The 10,587-nt window shown below is 36.7% G+C and overlaps 1 protein-coding gene across 1 annotated transcript; it reads left to right on the top strand.

The window, feature by feature from the left end:
* The first annotated feature begins 1,832 nt into the window (after positions 1–1,832).
* Positions 1,833–10,584, top strand: LOC112553862 (endothelin-converting enzyme 1-like). The gene is made up of 12 exons (XM_025221334.1): positions 1,833–1,884; positions 2,477–2,566; positions 2,905–3,031; positions 3,578–3,800; positions 4,083–4,259; positions 4,553–4,656; positions 5,460–5,570; positions 5,837–5,904; positions 6,662–6,786; positions 7,486–7,644; positions 8,136–8,212; positions 8,576–10,584. Exons 3-12 carry the CDS (start codon positions 2,937–2,939, stop codon positions 8,673–8,675), a joined length of 1,239 nt encoding a protein of 412 aa, XP_025077119.1. The 5' UTR covers positions 1,833–1,884; positions 2,477–2,566; positions 2,905–2,936; the 3' UTR covers positions 8,676–10,584.
* The last annotated feature ends 3 nt before the right edge of the window (positions 10,585–10,587 follow it).

Raw genomic sequence — 10,587 nt, 5'->3', positions numbered from 1 at the left:
TACCACGTTCATAAGCCTGGTCTGAACAAGGCAATCCTGATCCCAATGAACTTTTTTCCATCATCACCAAATTCTCATGAGCAGTTTAAAGACACTTAGCTCTTGACATCTGGCCCACTTTGCCAGCACACCAGAGTGTTCACTGGCACACAGCCAATTCTTGATTCTATCAAAAACTGGAAGCTGGATTTTGACAAGCAGATTTTGATGAGAACAAAACTGAATTCATCCTGATAACCTCTCAAACTTCTGCTTAAACATCCATTCACATCACTCATTCTCTCTGGATCCACCACTACTCTTTCAGTCTGTCAGAAATCTCAGTGTCCTTAAAGATTCATGTTAACTCAGTCTGCAATTCTATCTTTTTTTTAACTGTGCTGGGTCATTTGCATCAGATATCTCCTCTCTGTTGTTTCCACCTTGTCTACATTTGCTCAATGCAAATATTTCGGCATTTGCTCATTGCAAATATTGTCGGCATTTGCTCATTGCAAATATTGTCGGCATTTGTATTGTCCAGGCTTGACTATTGTAACTTTCTGTTTGTGGATCTCCCTGACTACCCTCTTGACAAGCTCCCAACAGCTCAGAACAATACTGCTAACATTATTCTCTGCAAGCAGAAGGCCAGTCATATCACACCACTTCTACATGATATCTGCACTGGGAGTCAAGTTCAGGGTTGCATCGAATTCAAGATTTCCATACTTTGCTATCAAGTTGTTCATGGCCTTGCCCCAATCCATGTCCAAGCTTGTGTCACCCTGCCAGCCTGGCAGGTCAGATTTCTCTGCCCATGCCAGTTTTCTCTGTTCTGCCTGATGCTTCATCTTTATCACATGTTCATCTCTATCACTACTACTCCCTGTCTCTTGTAAGGTGCATTGAGCTTGCCTTCATGTGTAGCAATGTACTATATAATTCCTATTATTATTATTTATGCATGTGCACACTTACATGCTTTGTGTGTTCTTACTGTTCTTGACATGAAATTGATGTTTTGTATTTATCTGGTGTGACTGGATAAACACAGTAATTTTAGGCTTCACATACATGTGAGAAATTTTCATGAACTATAAACTGTAAAGAGCAACACCATTACTAATAAATTGTAAATGTTGTTTGTGAGAAGTTTGGAATGGATAACTCTATTCTTATAATATTGAAGACAAAAATTGATATAGAGGACCAAGCTGGTTGCTGCCTACAGTATTATGACTTTATGAGAAAAGGTTTTGAAAGTTAGTTTGTGGTTTGGCAACTGAATACAGATTTGATGAACATTTTGTTGAAGATTGTTGTTGAAGATGACACTGTTACCAGCTTTGTCACATGAGGGAAAAAAATTTGTGTTTCTGCAGATTATTGATAAGCTGGGCTCATGGTCAGTGCTTAACAACTACATTCAGCCCAGCTGGAATCTTGAAGAAATGCTTATTCAGCACAATAGACTAGGTTTCTCGCCACTCTTCATCATTGATGTGGAGGTGGACATGAAGAACAGCTCTCGCTATGTGGTGGTGGTAAGTCCCCGATGAATGATGGTATACTATGCTCATAAAGGAAATAGCAACAGCACAAATAACTAACTTCACCACATGCTTTCTTTTTTGTCAATACCTTTGTTTTCTTATGCCACAGATAAATTCACAGAGTTGTGTGTGCTGCATGGATTTTTTGTTCAGCAATGTTTTATTTTTTTATCAGTTTAGTCAAGGAGGACTGACTCTAGATAGCAGAGAAGAATATGGGGCTGATATAGAAAAATATCACCATGCATATCTGGAATTTGGCGTCTCTGTGGGGAGGTTACTAGGAGGAGATAACTCCACCCACCAAAAGATGGAGGCCATATACCAATTTGAGAAAAGGATTGCAGAGGTGATTAAACTTTATTATTCTTTGTGAGATCCTTTGATAGTTTTATAATGTATCATTGTCTACATATGCCCTGTGTCTTGATTTCAGTTAAAGCTTCAAAGTTAGATCTTTTTCCAGGAAAGAATGAAAATTGCAGAGTTTACTCTGCACACTAAGTGGCTGAAAAATTTATCAATTTTTTTATGGTAAAGTATTGTGATATAATGATAGGGAAAAATTTTCACGTCAATTTCAAGCTCAATTTTTTTTAAGTTTAATCTCTTGGAAAAATGGATTGCCTTGTAGCTCGACACAACTTGTGCAAGATCTTTAACACTTATCCTGAATTGATTCCACGTTTAGTTGCTTGGATAAAACTTTTCATTTTCTAAACTATTGAATACAATGCCAGAGACTTGTATCTGAGTTCAGTGTTTTCTCATGAACTATGACACAATTTTTTGTATTTATTTACATTTGATTGTGGAAGAAACACAGATGCATGTTGTCCCTCTTTATACTGAGGAATTTCAGTGACAAAAGAGTAGGGAAAATAGTAAGATGGATCTGAAGCATTGACATGGCTTTATATTCCCTTCATCTGGATGTGCAGAGTTTTGTGCCAAAAGAAGAGCTGACTGACCCACAGAGTAAATACAACTTGATGAACTTGACAGAGCTTCAGGGGATGTTTGGATTGCAGGTAACATGCATCATTTATAAAAAGCCTACCACATTTAATCACAGACAAGCCTTCATCTGCTTCTGTTCCTTGCTGTGGGGCATTCCCATGCTAATACTTTGTGTGGTAGAAAAAAAATGGTGGCTTGACATTTAGAAACTACTATAGCTGATGTGGGAGGTGTACCGTGTACGCTATTATTATTAATGTCCAGTGTGACTGGATCAGGGTTTTCTTCATATATAAAATGCTACATTGGAAGATGATTGGCAATATAGTTTTATATGTGGAATGACTTTACGGAACAACTGAAGTCCAAAAATGTCCACAAAAAAATGCAGACTGTTTGTTTATTTCAGCTGAATGTAACCCATTTTATGACGCTGATATAATGAACCAAACTTTTGACCAATCATATGAAGTGGTGGTGGTAACAAAGGACTACTTTCCTAGGTTGCAGAAAATCTTATCAGAAACTGATCCACAGTAAGTCAACATTTTAATTGTGGTAATGAAGAATATGCCCCCTCCCCCCAACCTCTCTCAAAAAAAGAAACTGGAGAATGAGTGGCATGATTTAAATGAGAGTCAGAATGTTTACTGGGTGATTAATGTTGTATGCACATCTATGGTGTGGGTCTGAGATTGTCTTAATGTTCCACAGTGTGTCTACAGTGTAACTCTGGGAAAGTTTCTCGTTATTGTTCAGAATGAAAGTTACTTTGTTTATTTTTCGAAGATGTACTGTAAGACTGTAGACTGTTTAAGCAATAATCATTTTTCTAATTATTAGGCAGATTTGTGCTGGTGGGAAAGTGAAGAGGGATGAGTAGGGAAGAATATTAACATGGAGAATGTGTTATCCTGTTCACATTAAATATACAAGAGGTGTGCCTGATATTTGGAGAAGAGAATGTTCTGTCCGTATTGAATGTATAATTGGTGAGGCATGGTTGATATTTGCAGAGGAGAGAATTTGTTGTTTTGTCTGTGTTAAACATGCACATTATAAGATATTCCTGATATTTGCAGGGTGGTGCAGGACTATTTGATATTTCACCTAGTGCAGGCCATCCCTGGTTACCTTCCACAGTCATTTGCAGATGCTGCTATGGCAATAAACAAAGTGGAATTTGGTATCTCAGACCTTCCACCACGGTGGAAACGGTGCATATCTAAAGCTGAAAGTGCTTTTGGCTTTGCAGTTTCTGCTCTTTATGTAGAAGAACACTTTCCTCCAGAAAGCAAGGCACAAGTAAGTGGTATTGGTTAGTGTTGCTTCAGCTTCTCCGTCTCTTTCACTGGTAAGTTTGGATTGATTAAGAGGTAGTTTACAATATTCTGCCACCTTTATTTGCACCTTGTCCTCTTCATTCTGAAAATGTTCTAATTCTAGTCACATTAATAAATATATGGAGCTTCCACCCATGTATTCTGGATTTTTAATCAAGCAAGTTTTTAATATTTCCTTCTTTTATAGTTAAAAGGTGCTTGCTGTTGTTGATTACTTCTGAATTACATTTTACTCTCATTGTAGGCCTATGAGATTGTATCAGCAGTTCGCTCAGCCTTTATAGCTAACTTAGACAACGTTCCCTGGATGGACCAAAAGACGCTGCAAACAGCCAAAATAAAAGCACAGACAGCAGGCATACAGCTGGGTTACCCAGACTGGATACTTAATGTCACTAAACTGGACAAAAACTATGAAATGGTTAGTTCTGGCTAAAAAATAATCAAGATAGTACCATGTGTGCATTGCTTACCCAGTTTTCAAGTATTTATAAATAATATTATTGTCTTTGGCATGACTTAAATTTAAATATGATTTTTGACCAAGAAGACATGCACTTTCTTTTGGTATCAGAGCAGCTGAATCCCATTTAAGAGAAGGGAAAAGGTATAGCACAGGGGGCTTAAGTAAGGACCTGCCTTTTGAAAAAGAAAAGCTGAAAGTCTTTTAAGCTGTGTTTCATGTAATCAGCAAGAACATTTTTCTGTCCCCAGGTTAAGGTGACTAAGGGGGCTTTTCTTGATAGCTACTTCAGTGTCAGCCAGGCGGCCGCACTGAATACATGGTCACTTCTGGGGACTGTACCGGATACAGATATGTAAGTCTAGACATTTTCTGTGGGCGATGCTGCAATAGCATGAAGGCTTACTTTTGTCCGATGATGTGTTGCCTTAAGAATAACATTGCTTGATGAGAAAATGAGAACATTTAAATTTTCTTTATTTATAAATATTGTTGTGTAGGACAAAAAAACACAAGGACCAGAAACTAGATATTTAGTAAAAGATATGGAAGTGTATTTACCCTTTAGCTGAAGATATACTAGTTCTGTCATCTGACAAAATAGTTGAATAGGCTAGTCAAAGTCAGGAGAAAATAACAGCTTCTTGTACTTTCACAAAAGTGTTCATTCATGATGACTTGAACATATCCAACAAAAACCCAAATAAAAAAAGGGTGAGAAGAATAGCATCCAACACAATAATCTTCAGTTGCACTGTAAATGTGACTAGAAATATTTGAAATAAAAGGGGCTATAAATATTTGAAATAAACATGATTAAAAATATTTGAAATAAATGAAAATACAGATAGAAAAGCATTTTATGAATGTGGCATTATTTCAACTATCAAAAAGTTTGTCCCCAATGTAAACAAGATACTTTAGATTACCTTCATATTAATTTTCCGTGAAATATACTCATGAAAGTAACTTATAGCTATCAGTTTCTTAGGGTTTGTGGAAAAGAATGTAGAACAGTTGCGGAGAACAACAAGTTGCTTGCCCATGCCAAAAAGCATTTATGTGTGAAACATTTTGCATTTGACTTGGGCTTTTTTTTATACAGCTTTAAATTTAAAAACATTTGTAACATTTACCAAGTATTCTCTTATTTTGTAGGTGGAGCCTTAAACCTCACCAGGTAAATGCTGTCTTCCGTTCATCATACAATGAACTTGTCATTTTGGCTGGCCTGCTCCAGAGACCATTTTTTGACCCAAGGTATCCTCTGTAAGTGTGAACCAATTTCAATATTGGAAGGAAGCTTCTTATCAGAAACTTCCACATTTACCTGACCTTTTCTTAAATGCACAGTCTTACATCAGACATCATGGCCAAGTAGAAACATTTTCAATTTGGTGTAGAAATGGAAGCAGTGCTGTGATCAAAGCAAGAAAGGTAGGATATGTAAGTATAAGCCAAAAGTAATCTACTAAAACCTGTTACTCTTCCACCTTCATTGCAATGACTGGCATATTGCATATATTTGTTGGCAGATCATACACATATGGTTCAACAGGTTCAATTTCTGGTCACGAGTTGTCCCATGGATTTGACGATAATGGTGGGTACTGTCAATGGAGATTTCTCCTGCTGGTTGTCAATGTGTTCTAGTGTTTGCTCATTCGATTGTCGATGCTTATGTCTTTTTATCTCTAGAATGATCTCATCAAACTTACATGTCAGACTTTTTATCCATTGAAGTTTTTCTCGGCTTATAATGTGACAAAAAGTAAGTCTCTTATGCATCAGTATTAAGAGTCCTTCATTTTATTCAAATGTATTAGCTCTCTTCAATACCCCATACCATCAGGAAACTTTATTTTTAAGCTTGCTAAAACAAGTAAGAGTTTTATGTCAAGTTTTCCTGAAAGAATTAATTTGATGAAATGTGTGTGAACAAGAAAAAAAATCTCTAAATGTTTCTTAATCTAAAAAAAAAGCAGGTTTATGGGTTTTTTCAAATACAAGTAAAAGGTCTGGCAACAATTTAAATTCTGCACTGTTGTATGAACTGAAGATCTGTATGCTTATCATATTTTTTATCAATAAATTACTGGTTTGATAGCTTCTGTTATCAGGCATAGCCATCTTAACCACTTGCTCCATTTTTCCTATTTATTTTCCAGTGTGGTATATGCCGCATCTTAACAGATGTTGCTAAAATGTGATAAACAATCACTAGAGCTGAATGTTCTAATGAAGATTGCAGGACTTTCATTACTCATAATGTTGTAAGATTTTAGTCCTTTGTTTTGACACAGCCATATTTATGAAGGACGAAGAGGTAAGATCCTGATGTCATCATTTCTGTGTGTCAGGTCGTAAGTATGACCAACATGGAAATCTCAATGACTGGTGGAGTCCATCAGCATCACAAGCCTTCAGTGAGCATACAAGCTGCTTGGTTGAAGAGTATTCCCAATTCTCTATATATGGCAAGCATGTAGGTCCTCAAGTTGTACCCTTTGCTTGACATAGAAAGCATATTTTCTTTAGATACAGCTGGCATCCATGTGTACAAGTACAGTGCATATTGTTTTTTTAAACACAGCTGGTATCCGCATGGTGCATAATGTTTTGTTTCAATCACTGCATTGAGCTTAGTTCAAGGTAGCTTTCCCAAATATGGGCTAGTAAGCCTCCTCCATTCTTAAGATGTCTAAAAATATCTCCATGCACAGAGAGGTCTAACTCATGGCTTAAGTTGTCTTTGGATGCCTCTAATATAGTTCCAGCTCTCCCAGTGGCTGAAACTTTGACAACCTAGATGTGTATGTTTAATCCTGATGTCCAGTCATGAAAAAAAGTGTTGAGCTTTAGTAAGCATAATTATTAATATAATCAGTTTTTGTTTAAGGCTATCCGAGATTAGGTCTTGTCCCCATAACCAGTCCTTGGGAAAGACCCCATCTGGTAGTGCAGCCTGGTGTGTTGAAGGAACAGCTTCACGTCATTGTCACAGGAGCAACTCTGAAACTCTGTTACAGAATCTGAAGGGACATCTACAACAGTTGCAGAGGAGGCATTTTGAAAGATTTTGAAAATCTTTTGCAGAATTCAGCAGCTGTTACAAATACATCTTGCTACACTGTGTCCATAAACTGTCAAGTAAAGGACTGTCTCTTTTTGAAAATGTCAACAGGTGAATGGAGAGTACACACTAGGAGAAAACATTGCAGACAATGGTGGACTCAAGATGGCCTATGCAGCCTATATGAAGCAGAGAGATGGACAGCCAGAGCTGCGGCTGCCTGGCCTGTCTCTGACACCTGAACAGCTCTACTTTTTAGGTTTTGCGCAGGTTTGTTTGCTAGTGCATGGAGACATCTTAATTTTACTTAATCACCAAGTGAAACAAAAGTTACTGGAAACATGTTATGCTTAATTAAAAACGAAGCAAAAAATAACAAAAGGGAGTTCCCAAAAATGGACTCGTTTCAAATCATAACACCTGAGGAACCCAGCCATACTGTCTTAGCTTACTTTTTTTTTTTTTTGGAAGGGGGGGGGGGGGCTAAGGTCACAGTTCACAAACATGGACAAGACCAAATTTCTAAACTTCTGTGGTATATGACAGATATTAGGGTAGCTGTCAGTGACTACCTGCAGTATGTCTGATCTTGTATGTAATGCCAAGGTTATAGGATAGACTACTTGCCGAGCTTTGAAGGGTTACAGGGAGCATTTAGAGTCACATTTAGCTCAGATATATTTACTGATAATGCTAATTATTGTATCTCTGCTCTTGGCTTTAGTAACAATTTCAGTGGATGTTGTTTTCTGGCTGGACAGATCTGGTGCTCACAATACACACCTGAGTATGCAATACACTCCATTCTGACAGATGAGCATGCCATATCAAGATTTAGGTAAGAGCGACATGGCACTTTCTGGGAAAATAACACCCAAAATGGCATCAGATTATTTAGTATGTTCTTTGCCACAAAGAAAAAAGGTTCAGCTGATTATTAAAAATGCTTAGTTGCCTAGAACAGGACAATTATTAGTCTTGCAATAACTTTTTTTGCAAATTTTCAGAGAAATTATGCTGGAAACTTCCAAAATATATTTTCTTGGGGAAGGTTGGGGGAAATGGTCTGATGGAACTTGTCAGCATTTAAGGATGTGTTGTGCCATAATCATTAATCAGAATGTTCTCTACATGGTATCCATGCCTTAATTATGGGCAACATGGATTATTTTATTTATGTAAAATTTTATTCTTTGACCAGGGTGCTGGGATCAGTTGCAAACAGTCCTGCCTTTTCAAAAGCCTATGGATGTCCAGCAGCCAGCCCCCTTAATCCTGTAAAGAAGTGTCAAGTCTGGTAGCACACACAGCTTCAGCATCTTTGCCTTGTATAGACTGTCCAGGCTACTGTTCCTGTAACCAATTCATGGAGCTGTTACATCATTTCATGGACTGCTTCCTGTACATGTGCATCATGAGGTCAATGACAATTTTCCTTTAGTCTTCATACCAATCTATGGTTGAAGAATAAAGGCACTTTTGTTCAGATGTACATGGTCACTTGTGATGGCTTTTACAGACCTGTTTACCCTTACACGTTAGCCAGTCTTTATGGAAATCCACAGTATTGTGTGAATTATATTTAAGGCTTAATAATTATTGGCATTTTTATGGCTGCTTTCTTATCTTTTGGGGATCTTAAGCTTGTCTTAATGTTGGATTGCTTTCAAACTGTTATCCCATATTCTAAATTTTGCTGCAGGAAATGGGTTATATTTGAGCACTTGCTTCTGCAAATTCTCACCATACTTGAGGGTTTTAAAAAGAAAGGGCATATCAGGATCTGTATTAATGGAGCACTCTTCACCCCAAGTGAGATCACAGGCTGATGAACAGCCAGTTGACAGGTGGAAGATAGCAAAACAAAACCAGGTAAAGAAAAATCAGGGTTAAGATATATCTCACAGCAAAGTAGTTAATATCAAAGGATGAAACATGAACCAGATGAAAGCAGTCTAAAAGAATATTTTAATGTACTATACTATAGTATATATAATGTACTGTTTTGGTGAGAGAAATCACAACTATTATACATAAATAGCAGATGATATCCACTATACTAGAACGTAATTTAAATTTAACAAAACAACAGATATAGCCCTTCTATCAGTGCTCAATAAAAGTAAAAGCATTTCAAGAGTTAATTTTAGAAATGGCCTAGTTAATCAGAGTGGAATAAAACTGAACCAAAAAATAATTGGCCAGTACCCTTATATCAAGATTGCTGGTAGAAATTAGTGGTAATGTCATTTCAATAATAAAAAAAATATGCATATCTGATTAAATTAATCTGCATTTTCAATAGTATGCATTGTATTCTTCTGTATATAAAATATATTTCAGTTCTAAGGGTAAATGGGTCTGTTCTTACATCTTTCATGTAGTATGAATTGCTGTTTTGTAATGAGAGCCTGTATCAGTCTTGGTGTATATTAAGTGCATTCGCAAGCCGACTTCCCTTTCAAGGGATTTTTGTGATACATGCTAGGTCTACAGAATCTGAAGTGCCTTAAAAGCTTTTTTCAAATGTATGGTACATTACCAAGCAATCTCTAAGTGTTCAATGTTTATAACAGAAGTTAAGAAAGGAAGCATACATTCTTTTCCTCCTACTCTTCCACATTTGTATGCACAAAGATCAATGTAGGAGGTAAACTGCACTCCATCAAATAGCTTGTGATACAAGTTCCACTGCACATCAAATGTGATGCCCATTTCTTTTGAGCGCTGTATATATTACATGTTTAGCTCATGAAATGTACTTGGGCTGTTTTGTTGCAGTTGATCTGTAAATCAGATATTATTTATTTCAGCTTTTATAAATCCTTTTTTATATTTGCTGATCTGTTTTCAAACCCAAGATATTTTTGGAACTAACCTTGACATGTGATACACTTAAGCTGCCTTTAGCAATACCCTTGGTTGTGTTTTTCCTGCTAATTATTAATTTAATGTGCCTGAATAGTTACTCAACCCTCCTTTTTTGAGGGTTTGCGCACATTTTTCCCAGTCCTGTAAAATGTTCTGAAAGTTTAATGACATACCAAATAACTGATGTTTTGCCAAATTTGCATCAATCACACTTTTTTGGTGTGGGACTAAGATCAAGTGCAAAATGTTAACTGAAAATATTCCAGATTTATGTCACTTGAAAAAATTTTTGAAGAAAAGATTGTGTAGATCTCTGACAAGTAAAAGTTAACAACACAAGCA

Source organism: Pomacea canaliculata, linkage group LG13 (genome assembly GCF_003073045.1).
Source record: "Pomacea canaliculata isolate SZHN2017 linkage group LG13, ASM307304v1, whole genome shotgun sequence".
In the NCBI taxonomy this organism is placed as follows: domain Eukaryota; kingdom Metazoa; phylum Mollusca; class Gastropoda; order Architaenioglossa; family Ampullariidae; genus Pomacea; species Pomacea canaliculata.
Note: the sequence above shows the minus strand (reverse complement) of the source record. Positions and strands in the feature narration are given on the sequence as shown.

Coding starts and splice junctions, on each gene's coding strand:
- LOC112553862 (XM_025221334.1), top strand. CDS start 2,937: ATGAACCAAACTTTTGACCAATCATATGAAGTGGTGGTGGTAACAAAG. Junction 5,571..5,836: donor TTTGACCCAAGGTATCCTCT/GTAAGTGTGAAC, acceptor ATTTGTTGGCAG/ATCATACACATATGGTTCAA. Junction 7,645..8,135: donor ACTTTTTAGGTTTTGCGCAG/GTTTGTTTGCTA, acceptor CTGGCTGGACAG/ATCTGGTGCTCACAATACAC.